This window comes from Onychomys torridus, chromosome 1 (assembly GCF_903995425.1).
Source record: "Onychomys torridus chromosome 1, mOncTor1.1, whole genome shotgun sequence".
NCBI lineage: Eukaryota > Metazoa > Chordata > Mammalia > Rodentia > Cricetidae > Onychomys > Onychomys torridus.
Genome location: NC_050443.1, coordinates 178259811 through 178279115, shown reverse-complemented (window position 1 = coordinate 178279115; position 19305 = coordinate 178259811). Strand labels below are relative to the sequence as shown.

Below are 19305 nucleotides of genomic sequence, written 5' to 3'. Positions count from 1 at the left end.
TGTACTTCAGTTTCCCTCAGTGTGCTTTGGGTGCGGATTGGCCTCAAAAGGGTCACATGATGGAACCTTGGTCCCCTGGGTGGCTGTTGAGACATTGTGGGTCTTTAGAAGATGAGGCCTTTTGGAAGCAGATTGTGCCAGCAGGACACAGCTGTTAGAAGGAATTGAGGTCCTCACAGGGCATGAGTCAGGTTTCATGGATGGATCACTCTCACGAGGATAGGTTGTAATAAAGTCAGTTTGACTTTGTGCTTCTCTTTGTTTCTGCACATACCCACTGTCCACCATGCTGTGACACAACCCTTGCCATGTAGACTTTCCAGCCACCAGAATTGTGAGACAAATGAGAAATGAGCTTCTTTTTTTTTTTTGTTTAGCATCAGGTTGTTGCTGTTTGTTTCAATAGTAACAGATACAGCAGCCTCTAAAGGGCGACCTGCTCACATCGTTTGTTCATTTTCTCACTGTAGTCTTCTTCTATTTATGGTATCCAAATATTAGACCTTGGTTGTGCCTACTTGGGACACCTTCTCTGAGGTTGGAGATGTTTTGCTTGCTTTTGATTCTCTGTTACTCTGAAATAAAATTCATGACAACCAAGTACTTTTTGCCTCATAGATTAGCTGCTAGTTATGTGCCAGGCCAGGCTATGGTATGTGGTTTTCATGCATACTGTATTTAATTCTAACTGCTACCCTGTGTGCAAGGTTAGTGTTGAGCATGGAGGACAATGTGGCTGTGACATAGAGCCAGCTCAGCACAACTGAAAAGCTTTATTCCTACTGTTCAGATCTGTAAGGGCTGGAGAGATGGCTCTGTGGTTAAGAGCATGTACTGCCATAGTAGAGGATCTGGGTTTGGTTCCCACCACCCATACTGGGCAGCTCCTAACCTAATAAAGGGTTTGTTAGAAACCCAGAAGGAACTTTACTCAGTGGTTTTCACCTTGGTTGTATGTTTCCCAGGAGCTTAAAAATACAGGTATCCACCGCGAAGTTGGTGACCAGGCTAGGATACAGCCAGAATATGAAAAGCCCCATAGTGATTCTAATACACAGTCAAGACCAAGAGCAGAAGCTCTGTGTTCTGTGGCTTTATCTAGAACACAGAGTAGGGCTCAGATAATGACCCATTTCATTGTACCAAGCTAGGATTTTTAAATGATACATAGGGTTCCAAGGAAAAAGAGTTGGAAAATACTAAAAAAAATGAGGAAAAGGAGAATGGGCTGAAAAGCCTGAGATACTGAGCCGAAGCTTCATTTCCACTGTGGGCTCTTCACTTCAAGTGTTGGTCTCTGCTGCCATGACACCATTCTTGGAAGTTACTGAATGAGACCATTTCTAGATTCTAAGAATTGAACAGTGACCACCCCACTATGGCCCATCAAGTTCACCCAGCAGAAAACATCACAAAAGGATATTAATTGTATGAGTACTTGTGATGGGAAAGAGTGCATCCTCTTCAACATTCACCTACCATTCATACTATGCATGCCTCTCCTTGGAGTTTACAAAGCTTCTTGATGAATAAGAGCCCTTTTCTGTACCATTAGACATTAATACCCAATTTATAGAGAATTAAAACACAAGCTGATAGCAGTTCATATAGTGTTCTTCCATTTGTGCTTGGACAAAAGGGTAGCATGTGAGGTGGACACACATATATGTAGAATATTTCAGGGGAATAAACTGAAGTTGTCCCAAGGAAGAAAAACTGAGACACTTGAAGATGTAGGAATGTTCTGTATCACTTGAATTTTGTACCGAGGGCAGGTATTAACTTGCTGTTTTAAAGCTCTTCCTCTTTCATGCCATGGGTTGATTTTAACACAAAACACAAAAGTTCAGCATTCTATGAGCACAAAATACACAAAATGCCCTGAAAGTAAGAAATGTAACAGAGGAGTGTGTGTGTGTGTGTCTGTGTGAAGTTCTGTGGTGACCTTGCCTTTTGACCCAGTCATCATTTTCCAAAATGTGACCCTAGTGCACAGAATGTCGTGGTAAACCTCAACCTCAGACCAAGTGCATTAAAAACATTTATTATGGAAAAGAGACAAGAGTCTGAGCACACCTTTAACAAGGGTAAAGAGACTGTAAGACGTTTTCACGCACAGTGTTGCTGCTACAGAAGTTGTACCTGTGGAGAAAGCATCAGGCTGGTTTGTCAGTGGGTCCATGGCTTTGATGCAACCATTAGACAGTCTCCCAGGTTTGCTTCCTCTGACTGAAGGACTCTAGGACCCTAGGCAGGGACTCAATGAGTTCCAATGAGGAATTAACCCATTCCTCTCCTTGAGGGCTGTTCAAATGCCAAAAGTGCAACAGCTACATCAAAGCAAAGTGTGTAATTCAGCTTTTCCTGTTGCTTTGGTTTCACAGAAGCCAGCAATGACCCTGTCACTGGCCCAGAGCAGGTCTTCTCTTTGAGGTCTACGTTTTCTTCAGGCTACAATATCTCATTATTTTTCTGATTACTGTCATTTGAAGTATCCTTTTTTTTCTTTCTGTTTTGAAATGATTTGGTTTCCTGGTTATCTTTAACTGCCAACTTAACATACCCTAGAGTCACCCTAGAGGAAAACCTCAATAGAGGAATCCCTTAGGTCAGATTGGTCTGTGGGCAGCTGTGGAGCACTGTCTTGACTTTTAATTGATTTAAGAGGTCCCAACCCACTATGGGCAGCACCATCCCTAGGCAGATAGTCCTGAACTGTTGAAGAAAGCTGAATATAAGCCAGCCTTTGAGCCACGTAGCAAGCAGGATTCTCCATTTGGCTAGGAAGTGAGTTCTTTGACCAGAGAATGCTGTTTGGGCTAGCAAGAGAGCCGGCCTGCCAGTCCAGCCTTGAGTTCAGCCTGTGCTCCTTTCAGTGATGGACTGTGACCGGGAGATGTAAGCTAAAATATTCCTCTCCCCCATCCATCACCTAGCTGCTTTTGGTTAGAGTCTTTTATCACAGCAGCAGAGCAGAAACTACAACAGCAGATTCTATTACAACTCCTACTAAAGAAGATTCTCTTCCCCCAGAATAAGAGCTTGTTACCGTAAGCCAAGCTCATGTCTATATCCCTCCCATGCCAAGTCTCAAACATCTCAGTTCACACTAAAAACTGCATACCAACAGAAACTAATTCCACCACGTTTTTTTCTAGATAATTTTGTCATTGGAAAGGGAATGATCTCCCATTTGCTTGTTTCTTATATCCTACAACCAATGCTTTGTTCTCATTACATTGAATTTTATTATCTAAGGGAAATTGTGCTCAAGTTTTCACAGTAAATCAGATGGATAGGTGGTGAGGTGAGATGAAAAGTTGGGTAATTTAATGAGTGGATTAGATGAACAAATGTCTGGATGATGTGAAAGATGAGAGATGAATTGGTGATGAAAAAGGAAGTGAAAAGGAAAGAGACTGGATGATGGATAGGTGAGTGATTAGAAGCCTGGATGGATGCAAAGGCAGACAAGTACATAAATACAGCCAGACAGAAGGAATATCAGATACATACTCTTTTCCATCTTTACCACTTTGCACTGTGATTTGTGAAGCTCCCATCTTGGGCCGGAAGAGATTTATCACTTTGTTGTTCCAGAGAAACTTAACCTTCTGGATTTCTCCAACGTCGACGTCCACATCAATGTCTTGCATGTGCATTGCTTCTGGTTTGAGGGATCCTCTGATTACACAGACAGAGATATCATGTCAGCTGGATGCCTGACTACATGGGATGATATTCATCTATTGTTTCAAAATAAAGTGGGTACTGGGTTTCTGCAAACACCTGGAAGAACTGCAAACATATTCAGTGGGCTTCACTAACAAATGTATTTCTGGAGAACACATCTTTTAAAAAAGTCAGTCTTTAGATGATCATTGTTTTGGTTTGTCCCAAAAAGGAGTGAAATATTTGGGGTAGCTGGGAACTCTAAGTTTGCTACAGGACAAGTTGATGCAGTGTCTTTGGTTGAAAGATGCATGCAGTTTGGTAAACACAATTTGTTAGTGTCACAAAAGTAACTCCGGAAGTTTTCAAATAAAACTATCATGTAGAGCCATTAATGTTAAACCAGAATCTAATTTGTACCATCTAAGTTATATATTCACTCAACACATACCTACCAAGCTCTTCATGCATCTAGCATAAGCTACGGCCTGAGACCATGACAGGAATAAGCTGTGGGCCCCAAGCTTAACATGTGTCTCTGTATATATTGAGGCGAGGAGTAAGGCAGGGGTTGTCATATAGATAGACCTTGCTCAAAGGAAAAATGAAGACCAAGCCAGGCCTGATGGTGCAGGCCTGTCATTCCAGCTATTGCAAGTTCAAGGCCAGCCTAGGTGACTTAATGAGATTCTGTCTCAAACAAATGAACAAATGAACCAAACAGAAACACTAAAAGGAGGGCTGGAAAAACAGCTCAGTGGTGAAGTATTTGCCCAGCCTGCAGGAGGCCCTTACTCTGAGTATTACACACACACACACACACACACACACACACACACCTGTAGTCCTGTGATTAACAAAAGCAATCAGTGTGTGATCCATTTTAAACAATAAACTCTCTCTTCTGGGGCCTTCTCTTCCCACATATAAAATGGGGTGATTGAATTAGACGTAGCAATTTCCTCCCAGTTCAGACAGTCTGGGACTTGGGTTCCACTGAGTAAATAACCTGAATTAGTAAAGCAGTGGATAGCCATGCCTTTATGACTCACCTCTTATGGAAAGCTTAGTCGTTGCATTTGCTACAGAACTTACTTGAAAATTTCATACTGTTTTGAGTTTCCATTACTTCCATACAGAGCGACTAAGATGTACCCACTCAGTTTCTTTGCTCCAGACAGTGTGACTGACACCTTGTATCTCCAACCTGTGCCAAGAAGTACATCATTTTAACAAAACTTATCTTTTTGAAAAAAAAAAAAGACTCAGCTGGAAGTGTTATTTTTCTAAGATCGACTTTCCTTGGGTAAGAGGTGAGGGGGATGTGACTGTTCTTCCATGGAGTTGATACTTGACTTTAGATAATGGGCAAGGTGAGGAGACCAAGGGGACAGAAAACATGACAGCTGAGCTCAACGCAGTGTCTGCCCTGACGGATGAAGGAAAGTCTACACATGCCCGGATGAATACAAGAGAATGTCCCCCTTCTCCATCCCAATTTGTATGTTGAAGTCCTGACAGTGATGGCTAGTTCTGTGTCAACATGACACAGCTAGAGTTATCCTGAAGGCAGGAACCTCAACTGAGAAAATGCCTCCTTAAGATTGGGCTGTAGGCAAGCCTGTACAGCATTTTCTTAATTAGTGATGGGGGAGGGGCCAGTACATGGTGGGTGGTGCCATCCCTAGGATGGTGGTCCTAGGTTCTATAAGAAAATAGGCTGAGCAAGCGTTGATGAGCAAGCAGTAAGCAGCATCCCTCCATGGCCTCATCATCAGGTCCTGCCTCCAGATTCCTGCCTTGTTTGAATTTCTGTTCTAGCTTCCTTCAGTGATGGGCTACAATGTGGAAGTATAAGGCAAACAAACCCTTTCTTCCTCAACTTACTTTTGGTTATGGTGTTTCATCACAGCAGTAGAAACCCTAACTGGGACAGAAATCTGTAGCAGGATATGGGTATTGCTGTGACAGATCTGACCATGTGTTTGGGAGGATTGTGGAAGGGTTTTGGAACTTTGGGCTAGAAGAGCCATTGAGTGTTGAGAGCTTGGTAGGCTGTTCTGTAGGAGCTTTGAAGACCATTGAGAGCAGGGCAGATGATGGGGGCCAGGCTTGTGAAGTTTCAGAGGGAAGTTTGAGAGTTCCTTAATGATTTGGAGTTAAGAGTTAAGAATCTGTGGTTCTTGACATATGGGATGAAGAATCAGCTGTGACTAACAAGAGACCAGAACCACTGAAGGAAAACTTTGCTTTCCTGGGATACTCGATGGGCTTAGCTAGAACTGAGAAATCAGTGATGATTAAGAAGAGACCAGCATCATCAATGTGAAATCTCCTGGGAAGTGTTTTCTGAAAGTTAGAACACAGAAGCTGTGTTCAGAGGTGGCCAAGATTGTACCTTGTGCTGGCATATGAACTTGGTAGTGTAAGAGTCTCCCAGGTGGTACTGGTTTTGAAGGCATGAAGGGGTCATGGAGAGCAGCTGAGGCTTGGCACTGCGAGAGGCCAGGAGAGGCCATTGGTGAAGGTGCAGCTGGAGTAGCAGGGGGAGCCCCGGGATTGAAGGGGTCATGGAGAAGGTTGAGGCTTGGCATCAAGAAGAGAGCCTGTGAGAGGCTATTGGTGAAAGTGCAGCCCAGCTGCAGCAGAAGACCCAGCACTTTGGAGATGCCAAGACCATGGGAAGACCACCAAGAACAGCAGCTACCATGGAGTGAAATCAGACTGAGTCCAGAATACAAGCTGTGTGTGCTACAGAAGAGGAAGGCTGAGAAGTGACCCAGGCTCCTTGGAGGAGCCCAGAAAATCATGAGTCCTAGATAACTGGACATTGAGGTTTTACACTGTTGGAGTTGGGCTTTGCTTTGTTCAGATTGTGATTGTGCCCTGGTTCTTTCCTCTTGAAGTAAGAAAGTATTTATTTTTGATTTAACAGGGTCCCACAGTGGAGGGACCTTAATTTTAAAAGACTTTAGATTTTATTTATTTATTTATTTATTTATTTATTTATTTATTTATTTATTTATTTATTGGTTTTCCAAGACAGGGTTTCTCTGTGTAGCTTTGTGCCTTTCCTGGAACTCCTTGGTAGACCAGGCTGGCCTCGAACTCACAGAGATCTGCCTGGCTCAGCTTCCCGAGTGCTGGGATTAAAGGCGTGCGCCACCACCACCCGGCAAGACTTTAGATTTTAAAGAGACTGAATTTTTAAGTGTTTTAATTTTTAAAGATTGTACGACTTAAACTTTGGAGTATTTATATTGTAATGTTGATAGTAATGTGTGATCTTGGCAAAGAACAATAAAGGAAAGGCTGTGGGTTAACAGCAATATGTTTGTGTGTCAAGCTGACAAGGGGTCAATAGAGCCGACTAGTTTTATGTCAGCTTGACACAAGCTAGAGTTACCCGAAAGGGGTAAACTCAATTGAGAAAATGTCCCCATAACATCTGGCTATAAGGCATTTTCTTAATTAGTGATTGATGAAGAGGGCCCAGCCCACCGTGGGTGGTGTCATCTTGGAATGGTGGTCCTGAGTTCTATAAGAAAGCAGGCTGAGCAAGCCAGGAGACCCAAGCCACTAAGCAGCACCCCTCCATGGCTTCTGCATCAGCTCCTATCTCCAGGTCACTGCCTTGTTTGAGTTTCCTTCAGTGATGGACTGTTACCTGGGAGTGTAAGCCAAATAAAACCTTTCCTCTCCAGCTTGGTGTTTCATGGTGTTTCATCACAGCAATAGTAGCCCTAACTGGGACTGCTGATGTGACAGTGTTAGGGGAGAGGGGAGCCTTTGGAAGATAAGTCTTGAGGGCAGAACCCTTAGGGAGAGATTATTAAAGGGACTCCAGGGGCTCTGCAGCCCTTTCTGCACTACTCACAAGGCAGGATACAATAGGAAGATGCTTGTGTGCAGAACCTGACCATGCTGCTGTGCTGAACTCCCTTCCAGCCTCCAAGACCTTGGGGAATAGATGTGCTTATAAAGCTCTTGGTCTAGAGTGCTGCTGTAGCTGACTGAACTGGCTAAGGCTTGGTTGCAGGTGATACTGTTATTCATGGCATTTGATCGCATCCTTCTTTCCAATTGGTCAACAGTTAGATTTTCCCCTCAATCTTTTGTTTGAAAGCAATCCTATGAGTGAGAATATCTGAACACATCTGTGTTTCTGAGGAATGTTCTGAGAATAATGTCTGAGCTGAGAGGATATGCATGTTAAGACATTGTAGATACTAATGAGTTACTCTTTTTTTATGATAAAGGCGTGAGATAATGTAAGTGTATACCATATAGTCATTTAAATATAAAGCTGCCACAGAAAAGGATTTTCAATTAGTTTGATTCTATTTGTGACAAATTACTCTTAATGCTTCTACTATCTTGTGTTTTCTAATGAGAACTTGAGCAAAATGAAGCCCGTGACAAGGGAGTATTGTGTGTATGTGCATGTGTGCTTGTATACTTTGTGAGTGAGTGTGTGAGAGTGTGTGATGTTAGAGGGTAGTCATCTCCGTGATGATTTTCTGATTTACAGTCACATTGCCCCAGTTGTCCTCTTCTTGTATCAATACATCTATCTTCTCTGTCATGAGTAGATGGACATGTGCCTGGGCCACTCACTGTTCTTAACTCTAGTTTCCACAGCAATTATTGGTTAATGGAGTGAAGAGAACCCTGTGCCACCCTTACATTACAGCTCGAGCTGGTGACACTTGAGGATTTTTTGTTTTTCAATCAATACCAAGGGGCTTCAGTAACAGAGCTCAGGTACTTTTAAAATTATTTTTAGAAAATTTTAAGTGAAATGGGAACTTACGGGTAAAGTTACCACTATCTCCCGTGTTCAGAAAAAAGGTTTGTTCCACGGCAGTGGTTCTCCCCTCAAATTGGTCAGCATAGTGCCCCATTCTGGGGCACCCTCCATCTGGACAAGGGAAGCAGCCATTCTGGTGGGAAGAGATTATTTGTTAGTAGGAGACCTTGACTCCAGATGGCTCTCTCCTTCCTTCCTTCCTTCCTTCCTTCCTTCCTTCCTTCCTTCCTTCCTTTCTTCCTTCCTTCCTTCCTATCATCTGCTGTAGCTACTGATTTATTGATTTATTTTTACTATCTATTTTCATTTTTATTTCTATCCATCCTTCTATTTATCCCATCTTTCATTCATCTTCTTGGTCACTCACGCATCCTAATAGCTTGAACATGCATGCATTTATTTATCTATACATCCCTGGACCCGTGAATCCATGCATTCATTCTTAGAATTGTACATAAGATCATTCTTGACCAAAATTTACTTTGGAAACTTATAGTTGGAGACAAGTCATATAGGAAAAAGTAAAATAAATAGGGAGGGGGCCAGTGAGATAATGCCTCTAGGGAGAAGTCAACTGGGAAGACAAGTTATTTCAAAAAAGAAGAGAAAAATAAGGAGCTGGGAGGAAGAGGGCAAGGATGTGAGGAACAAAAGGAAGAATTTAGGAAAGAGGGACAGTGGCAGGCAACACAGTTCTAGCAAACTTCAGATAAGTGGAGTTTTGACCACGGCCCATGCATTTAAGTGTTAGTGTGTCAGAGATGAGTTTCTCAAGTGCCCTTTACAGGAGGGTGGTCTTGCTCTTGGAGGTGAGTCCTGAAGGACCTATGATTCATTTTCACATACTTAAGGGACAAGCTACACACACATGCTTGTGTGTGAAACCTTAGTAATTGGTATGTGTAAGTGATAGGTGTAACAGGCACTTTTGTGCTCCTCTTTCAACCTGCTTGTAGACTGGGAGTTGTCCTAAATGAAAAGCTGGGGACCCTGGGGAGGTCCAGTGTGGCCAACAACATGGTCTCCCCTCCAGTCCAGTTCACTGCTGGAGGAAGGCAGCTTGGAAAGTTCTTCATTCCTCACACCCCTGTTCATGCTATATGTCACAGAGACAAACACAACCAGCAGGGCCACTTGGCTCTTCTCTCTGGGGCCCTGGAGTGACCTACCTGCTGGAACTCCTCATAGGAAGTGCAGGGGTACCCCAGGAAGCCATCGGGGTTGAGAATGCTGCTAGCATAGTACTTGTAGCTCCGGAGGTGGTTGCAGGCTGCAAAGTTTTGAGTTCCTGAGAAAGCCAAGGAAGGAGGAGACAGGAGTGAGAGAAGAGCCTTCACCTTCAGAAGGCCAGCCATTCTGAGTGAGCAAGGAGCAGCCTCCACTCCTCTGGACTCTGGGCCAGGCTCCTGCTGGGGAGACAAGTCCTAGAAGTATGTGTGTTGAATGTGTGTAACATACGAAAGAACTGAAGGATGGGGGAGCCAAGGGTCAGAGAGAGAAAGAGATAGATAGACACATAGAAAGATGAACAAACAAACAGACAGGTCTGTGTATACAGGGAAAGAGAAAACAGAACAAGGATTTTAAAAAGCTTCTAAAGACTTCGCTTTTAAAAGCAGAACACACAGGTATGCACGTAGAGAGAAGATAGAGATAGTCGATAGGTGGTCTTCATTGTCTGTAAATTCGACACCCTTGGGTTCAGCCAACCATGACTGGACCGGCTGTTAGGTCTATGACAATTCTGTTTGCACCAAGCGAGTGCTGACTTCTTGTCAGTGTTCCCAGAACAGTACTGCACAGCAGCCTTGTGTATACACAGCCCTTCCTGAGAGACCGTTCTTAGGCCTCACTGTTAAGGCTGCACTAAGGCTGAGTTACACCTCCTCTAAGTTGGGCCAAGCTCAGGTGATTCCAGTGTACTGCCTTCTACTTTGACCCAAAGATGACTTGTTGGGAAAATAACTTTTAATTTCTCCAGTTTCTTGACATAAAACTTCACATGGAGGAATCTAAAAGGTCCATTCATGGGAGTCACTCATCAAAAAAGGACCTGTTCCCTTTGTGGGTGGGGTAGCTTTGCTCTCTCAGCCCCTAGCCCTTCCTGCTGGGCTCACAGCCCACCATCCAGTTCAGAGTGCTCATACTAGTGCCCCTCAGTAGACAACAGAACCGGCTTTAAACTTAATTGTTTCTTTCATCCAAAATTGCTGCTCAGGGATCCCATAATAGAGGAGAAAGTGTGCTCAATTGTTTCCTGTGCCCAGTGTCTGCGTGACTTGTGTAGCATACAATAGAAACACACTCCAGTGCTCATGGGCTGGTTCGCTCTAAATTGCCTCTTTAATTAAACCTGGGTTCTCTGCTATTGTGTGTGCCCTGTCCGTCACTTCTGGGAGGGGGCAGCAGCTGTTATCACAACTCAGGCTTCTTTAGGGGGAGAACAGCCAGTCCCCCAGTGAGTTACCAGGTAAGGGGCCAAGAGGTCAAAACTCTGTTTATTTCTCACTAGGTGCTGGATGTCGCTTTATCCACACTATTTGCAGACATTAAGCACATGGGACATTAAAAGGTCACACCAAACCACTCAACAGCATGCTCTTGGTGCTTGCTTCAGGTCAGGGCCAGGTACTGGGGTGATGGGGTGGGGGTTTGCAAAGACACAGCCACATGGAGCTTCCAGTTCAGAAAAATAATGACAAACAAAATGATTACTGACCCAAACCCCCTCTTTCAGAGAGGACAGTGAAGCCTGGTCTCAGGAGAGGGACAAAGAGAACAAGTGGTGGTCATGTCAATGGCTCCCGGATGTCACCTAATATTAAGTGTGCAAGTCCTGCTCTCCAGATGAACAAAGTTACACATAGGCTTCAGGAACTCACACTGTTACTTGCAGTTCAGGCCTCCCTGCACATGAATACCCCAAACCCTCAGAGTGCATCTCCTTCTAAGCAGCTACCTCAGTTCCTGCCTGACACAGCCAAATAGCAAGGAAGGTGGAGCCTCCACACCTGTGGAGGTTCTGCAGTGCTTTAGGGAGCAGGAGCTAAGAACATGATGAGGGTGAGGGCGAAGCCAGAGCTGGGTGTTTGCTACTGTGTCCATCTTATCCTGGCATTCTGACAACTGAGATATGAGATTAGAGCCTTCCAGTTAGAAGCCAGGCTTATATATAGTGGAGCCTTGAACAAAGTATGTAGCTTTCCAGGCACCTGTGCCTGCATGTATGAAATATCTCATGTGTTGTGAAATGCCTGGCTCAGACCAAGCCCATGATAAATGGCAGCAAGTTTATCACTATGGTGGCTGGACTCAATCAAACATTCTGCCTTCATGCCCAGTTGGGTAGTTACTGCCTCACTTCTTTCATACACGTACCTTCCCATATTCCGTTTATATCAACAATAGTGGAAAGGATGTTTTTCTGACATCCGGGCATTTCCTTCCCTCCGTTTGGAAAGAAATCCAGATGGCCTGACTTTTGGCTCGTCCCAAAACCTGAAACATTTGAAACAGAAGTGAGCATGGGTGTATATGGTCCCAAAGTTACATCTGGCCTCAGTGAGGTGTTCAGTCCATTCAAACAGGAGCACAAGCCTTGGCAACTTCTCCCTTCACCATATCAACTCTCTCTGCAGAGAGCTCTCAGATAGGCAACTGGCAAGGCAAGGAGGGTGAGTTATGGGTGAGTGGGTATGTATCTATTCATATATGTGCCTATCTGTCTAACCTGGAGAGGTCCTGGACAATACTGAAAAGTCCAAGATCCTAAGGAACCAGTTGGCATGTGTCTGTGTATTACATTATTTATTTATTTACTCTTTGGTTTCTGTATTATATATTTTTTAATTATGAGTATGCTGGGTGTCTGGGTGTGGATACACACACCTGAGTACAGGTGCCCTCAGAAGCCAGAGGCAGCTACTTCCCGGAGGTAGAGTTCTGGACCATTGTGAGCTACCCAGCATCAGGTCTTCTGTAAGTACAGTGTGTGCTCTTAGCCACTAAGCAAGCCTTCTCTAACTGTAGTTCTTACATTTGTGATATGGCGAGCATATGACAGAAATTCTCTACAACTGAACTATGTCTCAAATCTTCTAGATTGTATTGCTGTAATGAGGCCACAGAGGTTATTTGAGCAGGAATATGGGGAGGATCTTTAGATTTCTGAGGTGTACAGACCTGTGATCAAACTCTGGTTCCACTGACCAACTTCACACTCTTGCTGAGTTATTTAGTCTCAGTCCCCTCAGCTGTGAGGTGGTGACAATTTCCCTTTAAGGTGCTGCATGATAAGCTATTATGTGCAAAATGTTCAGTGCAGCACACATTAAGTGTTCAATAAGTGCCCTCTCCGCCATCGCTGTTGCCATTGTTGTTAAAGCACTCCCTGTATGGGCATCTTTCGGTTTATCTGATACCAAGTACTGAAAAAAGAATGCTGGTTTAGAAGAATTAAACAAAAGGATGTAGTTTCAACATGACAAACTGTTGTGCTTTAACAGATAAAGCTTGCCTGAAGATCAGAGTGGGGAGCTAAGACACTAGATAACCACAGAGGCCGGGCAGTGGTGGCACACGCCTTTAATCCCAGCACTAGGGAGGCAGAGACAGGAAGTGACATGGCTGGGTGGAGAGAGGGTTATAAGGCAGGAGGAGACAGGAGCTCAGCCTCCTTTTCAGGCTGAGTTGTTGGTGAGGTGAGAGATGGCTGTGGCTTTCTCCTTTGTCTCTCTGATCTTTCAGCATTTACCCCGATATCTGGCTCCGGGTTTTTATTATAGGACCAATTAGAATTCATTTTACAAAACTGTAACCAAAGCTTTGGCAAATTGTTTAAATAAAAAATTAAGTCTAAAAACTTCAGTCAAGTGAAGTTATTATTATTATTATTTTGGAGGCAGGGAGAGATGCAGTCATGGATGAGTCCTAGGCTATAGGAGAGTTTTTAGTTCAGCCTGGGGTCACAGACTCCATACCAGCACCTTTGTACTGGGTAATTGTTGTGGCTGGTATCCATTGTTACTGTTGGGACCTAAGGTGCTCTGTACTTAACCATCTTGAATATTCCCTCTGCAGCTGTGTGTGTGGGGAGGAGGGAGTCACCTGGACATGATGCCATCAGTCACTGGTCATGAGGAGTTGGGGGTGAAGAACTCACCTAGGTAGGGAACTATGGGGGCACTATCTGTGTGAATCACATCGACAAACATGGCGTCTGAAGGATCCAGCCGAACTTCCTCTGGCAGGCCTTCGAAACAGGGCTCTGCAGGGTCCAGTCCTGAAGGGCAGAATGGAGGTAGAACCATCTTAGTCCACGAAAGACAAGGTTCAAGTGTCCAACAACGGATTGAGGCGAGGAGTGCTGGGTAAGGAGACCCTGCGCACCCCCCAGTGATCACAGTTCTGAGAGGCTGCAGCTCCTGGTCTACTTGAGAAAGAGAAGCCAGAGCAGCGGGTGGGGGACAGGAATGCTGCCTAGAGAATGCTCAAAAACTCCCAGGTCGGTTCCAGGGAGGATCTGGGTGGGGCATTCACTCCTCTCAATTCCCCTTTGCTTATTTTCTTCACAGAGATCACAAGCTCTATGGCCTCACTCAGTTGTCCCCAGTCCCTGAGATCTACACATGACTGACATCTTTCCCCATGCCATTCCCCAGCCATCTTTCTGATCCTTTTACACATTCTCCCTTTAGTTAACTCTTTCTTCACTAAGCCCCAGCTCAAATACAGCCTCCACATGGAAACTTTTATTTTTTCCTCCTGTCCTAGCCATGACATTATTTTGTGCTCATAACTTAGCTTTCTGCATTCTGGACGGGTCTGTGGGTTTCCTGAAACAGAGTCTATACCCACCATTTTCAGAGAGATGCCAGGATGAGAAAGGGGACTGTCTGTGGTTCCAGTGTCTGCCACCATCCCCGAGAGTGAGACCCTCTTACAGGTCTAGTATGAAAATATCATGAAAAGATGTAACAGACAGGCCCCTGCAAACTGAAAATGTCTACAGGATTATAAAATACTATACTATCCCTATGCTTCAGTCCAGTGCCCAGGACAGAACTGACAACACAAAATGAATAACTGTTTCAGTCTGTCCTGTGTGCATGAACTCTGTCTAATGTTTCCTTCATTCGCCAAGTATTATAAGTGGTAAGTCTCTTTTGGCTGTGCCAGACTGAGCAAAAACATTCAGGGAGTAAGTGGAACTGATAAATTAAAAAACAAACAAACAAAAAAACCAAAAACAAAACAAAACTTATCACTTAAAACAAACAAACAAAGATAACTTTGCTACATTCCAGCAGCCATGTCCCTGAAGTTAGGTTTCATGAGTCTGAACTTGGTCATATTTTTCTTGTTTTACAAACACATTTTTATCTATGACTATGGATTTTCTAATAGATATTAAGAAACAAGAACAATTCTTTTTGAGTCAGGCTATCACCTAAACTCAGGAAAGCAGGTGGGGGGGGGGGCTCTGCTGTGGGACCTGTGCTGGCAGAGGCTTCCCCTACTCACTTCCCTGGCCCTTGGACCCCAGACTGGCTCTCAGGACTCCTACCTGTGATCCTGCCCACGTTCCCCTCCAGCCTCCTGCCTGCTTCCCCAGCCACGTGTGCTCCCAGACTGTGGCCGATGAGGTGCACGTCCTCTGGGCTGTACCCCAGCTCTGTCTGTGGAAAGACTAAGCGTTAGGTTCCCTAGAACCACGTGGGAACGAGAAGGTCGGGGAGTAGTGGCTGGTCTTTGCCAGAGGACTGGGCTCTTCGGAACAGGAGACTTGAGGGGAATGAGCCCTACACCCGGACTGCTCAGGCAAGTGATCCTGCAGGTTGCTGTGCCCTTGGAGAAGGTTCCCTGCTCTTGTGCGCAGCAACAGTGCTGGCCAGTGGCCACCAAGCTAACTGCAGGCTACCTCTCTGGCTGCTGTCGCCACCTGGTGTCGCCATGGGCTGCCCTGGTTGTAGAGGACTGGATGCAGTGAGAGGGAAGCTTGGACCTTCTAGAACTTACCACAGGGAAGAAAGGGAGCCAAGAGTAATCCCCACCCCACCCCTATCCCATAGAAAGGATGAAACCCAAAAGCCTTCTTTCACAGGGAGAATTGTTGGGTGTACCCGTCTGCCTTCAGTTCCCAGAACAGCTTGCAAGACAGGCCTTATGTCAGAAGGGGAAACCGAGATTCCCAGGTCCACAGCTAGGACATTGTGGACAGTCAGCAGGGAGAAAGGTTGTTGCTTCACCTCAGGAGGGTGTTGAGAACTTGGTTTGCTTGACCTACAGCTTCACCCCTGCCCTTGGTCCCTAGAAACCTCTGTGTACAAGGTGGCATTTCTTGGCCCCTCTCTAGCCCCGCCCACATCTAGCTCTGCCCCTCTCTCTAACTCTGCCCAAGAGTGGGCCTAAGGGAGCCCTTACCGACAGCACTTGTACTAAGAAAGCAATCTCAGCGCCCACGACCCGAGTGTTGTAGGCAGCTTGGGTATATTCAGTCCTGGCCCCACGCTTCCAGTCGACGCAAATACAGTTCACTTTCTCCACTTGAAACATTTTCTAGGGGAAAGAAATGGAACAAACTTCATAAACAGGCCAGGTTGCACACCTCAGAGGTAGGAATTCTCCTCCATAACACACTTGGTCCTTGCCAGCGCCTCAGGTTCCCTCCTGCCTGTCACAGTTAACCTTTATGGTAGCATTGTGAACAGAAATTGAGGCCTGAGCGGATGAGTTCCTAGTCTCAGGGCTCAAAGCCAGGTCCAAATAAACTACCAAGTCAGAGAAAAACAAATTCCTAGGCTATAAAGCTCACAATGCATGTCATCCAGTGCAATAGCATGTTTCAAAGGCTCCAAACCTGCACGTGGTCAGTGGCTCCCAGCACAGATCGGAACGTGTCCATCACCACAGAACATTCTGTGAGCTACTGGAGCTTAAGAGAACAATATGTTTGTTTTAATGCCACACATGAGCCAGAGGCAGGTGGTGGTGTGTGGAGTCCCCACATCTGAGACTGCTGGCTAGCAACCATGGGAGAATGTGGCAATGGAGGCCTGAGAAACAGGCATTCTTTGATGTTTTTTTTTAGGAAGACTCCTTCTCTTCCAGGAACATTTCCTGGTGTCAAGGGCATCCAGCATGGGATTTGGGTGAGGAGGATGGATCTCCACCTTGCACATGTCGAGCAGCCAGGCATCCTCTCCATTGTCTATGAAGCCATGGATGATGAAACGTGTCTTGTGGTCTAGTTGGAAGTTGGAAGCCTCAATGGTGGCTGGGTCAGTGGCAGAGATCACCTGGTTTAATTAGACAAGATGAATTTGAATGTTGGCCTGGCCTATCTACAGGCCTGTGACAGACCAATAAAACTAAGATCTCAGGTCCAAAACCCTGTAGCTGTATCCTGTGAGTCCAGAAAGCACATGCTCACTGACTTCCTGTTTTCCTGAACCTTGAACCTAAATCTAGTATTTCTGTTAAGCATGGCTCAGGCAAGAAACTATAGTGGAATTAGCAACAGCTGTGACTCAGTTCCTCAATTAAAGTCACAGATATGTTCATGCCACGTAGTAGTTGCTGTAAATGCCTCCAAGTGTCATTTACACTCATTACTGCTCAGTTATAGTAGTTTTTAGATCAATCTTCATTGAGATGATAAAATAGCATGTTTAATACTATGCTTCATATTTTCTATTTTTTCACATTCTGACAACTGTTTTCAATCTAATTGATTTCCTTTGCAGTCCGTTAAGTTTTATTTTACCCATTTGCAGACACTATCCTGAGAAGAGCCTTCAGGCTTCCTCTGGTAGCTCAATAGATTCCTTGCACAGGGAAGGTGGAAAAACCTTGGCTAGAAGCCACAACCCTGAGCTCCAGCTCTGGGTAGCCTGAACTTTAGAATAGACTTCCACATGCCCACATGCTTCTTCAGGACCTGTCTGCCAGCAAATGCTAGAAGGATAGGACAATGAAGGCAGTAATGGCCACTGTGTCTACCCAGCTTCCAGGCTGGAGGATCTCAGTCCCAGAGGGGGTGGCCCCAGGCACCTAGAAGCAGACCCACTTGCCAAGGACCACAGCTTGAGCTACTCAAACTCATAGCAAAGTCATCTTTGAAAAACTGTCTGGTCACCTGGTGACTGCCAGGGACAGGCCTGTTCTGAAAGTCACCCAGGGACATCATCTTCTCAAATCCTTTGTGGCTAGTTGTACTCCCTCCTTATCATTTTGTGTGTTCTTGCTTTACATGTTACTGCTCTGTTGCCCTGATGAAAAGGTGATGGAGGACATAGTTGGGTTATATCTTCTCCACAAATATCACTGTTACTCCTCTTCTTGGGACAGGGTTCTAGACCTGGAGACCTGTACATTAATGTGTAAGAGTGTGTACATTTCTGAATTTTATTTCTGTATTTTCTCAGATACTCAGGGGTTATGACTCTTAAAGCCAAGAACTCCCACATTAGGAGGATGGTTCCAAAGTGTCAATTATGCCCCAGCCAGCTACTTAGTGCCACCAATATGTGGTCCAAACTGATTCTGTCATCCCAACCCAGACACCCCATGCCCACACTTACTTGGTAGTTGTTTGTATTTTCATTTGTGTACAGAAGAAAGCGGGTATTGATGTCCTCTGGGGACCAAGGGAACATCTTCAAAGGCCGCTGAATCATCCCTGCCCATGGCTTCTCATTGGAAAAGCAGCCAAGATGTCCATAGCAAACCTCTTTCCCTGGTGCAGGAAGAGCCACAGACAGGACAGGCATGAGGTTCTGGGAAGGGGTAATGTCATTTGTCACAGGAAGATTTTTCAGGGTGGACCTTGGCCAGCCCAGTTGTCTGTTAGTTATCTGAACTTCTGTGCCTATAATAGATGTCTGGGTTATGGATACATCTGGCATCTCCCCGAGATTAGGAGGGTCCTAGGTTGACTCTGCAACAGCATATTTAATAAGCACCCTTATCAGGCAAATTCAAGACACATTCACCTGCAATGAAATAGCCAGGAAGCTGCCCTTCAGAGCAAGTCACACTGTTCTTAACATTAGGTACTTATAACATGCCTATGAACTCTAGACATGCCATTTATTCATCTCAGCCTCCACAATATCGGGCTCTGGTCGTCACCTTTTCTCTGGAGGGATGGTGATAGCATCCTTACCTCTGACGGTGGCCAGCAGGACAATGGTCCAGCAGAGCAACATCTGCACAGATGGAAACAGGAGTCTACTGACACCCATAGACATAGCGATGAGGCCCACAAGGGCAGGGCTCAAAAAGGCGGCAGTTCTCAAGTGTGCTTGGGAAGGTGAATGACTAGAAGCCTGGCAGCCTGGACCGAACAGATGAGGATATACATGGAGGGCGGGACCAGAGGCTGAGGCCTCCCAGGGTATGTGAGCCAGACAGCACCACCCTGGGATCTTGGGCTCAGAGTCTTCTCCTGAAACCACCTCCCCCTTTGGCACCCTTCCTCTCCTTGTTCAGGCGGCACTGTGACTTATTGTACAGCAGTGGGGTGTACAGTTGTGATCAGGGGCTTGGCCATGACCTTCTACAAACACGTTTTATCTTTTGGACTTTGTTGAAGAAATGCCAGGACAAGAGAGAGAGGGCTGCACATAAGTGCCCGGAACCCCAGTTATCACAAACACATAAACCAGCACAGTCTGTGGAGCAGGGCTGTTATAAAGAGAGATTCAAGGGAAAGAAATAGCCATGGGGGATGAGGAAGAAAGGGCTCTGTGGTTCCTTCTGAGTCAAAGAACAAGGAAGAAGAGACCCCCCAAGCTGTACATCATCATCACAGTCCCTCTAGA

General features: G+C 45.2%; 1 protein-coding gene across 1 annotated transcript; it reads right to left on the bottom strand.

Annotated features, from left to right (window-relative positions):
- Positions 1–2018: 2018 nt before the first annotated feature.
- On the bottom strand, positions 2019–18732 carry LOC118572123 (pancreatic lipase-related protein 2). Its single transcript, XM_036171507.1, has 12 exons — positions 18648–18732; positions 18064–18218; positions 16654–16779; positions 15905–16039; positions 15048–15159; positions 13644–13763; positions 11861–11980; positions 9652–9770; positions 8486–8615; positions 4768–4879; positions 3517–3684; positions 2019–2142 (listed from the first exon to the last, which is right to left on the bottom strand). Exons 1-12 carry the CDS (start codon positions 18730–18732, stop codon positions 2079–2081), a joined length of 1446 nt encoding a protein of 481 aa, XP_036027400.1. The 3' UTR covers positions 2019–2078.
- Positions 18733–19305: the final 573 nt, after the last annotated feature.

Bases quoted from the DNA above. Each gene is read 5' to 3' on its own strand.
- LOC118572123 (XM_036171507.1), bottom strand. From the start codon at position 18,732: ATGTCTATGGGTGTCAGTAGACTCCTGTTTCCATCTGTGCAGATGTTG. The intron at 18,219-18,647 runs GTAAGGATGCTA...TTCCTGCACCAG, and splicing joins CCTGCTGGCCACCGTCAGAG to GGAAAGAGGTTTGCTATGGA. The intron at 15,160-15,904 runs GTAAGGGCTCCC...GTCTTTCCACAG, and splicing joins TCTTAGTACAAGTGCTGTCG to ACAGAGCTGGGGTACAGCCC.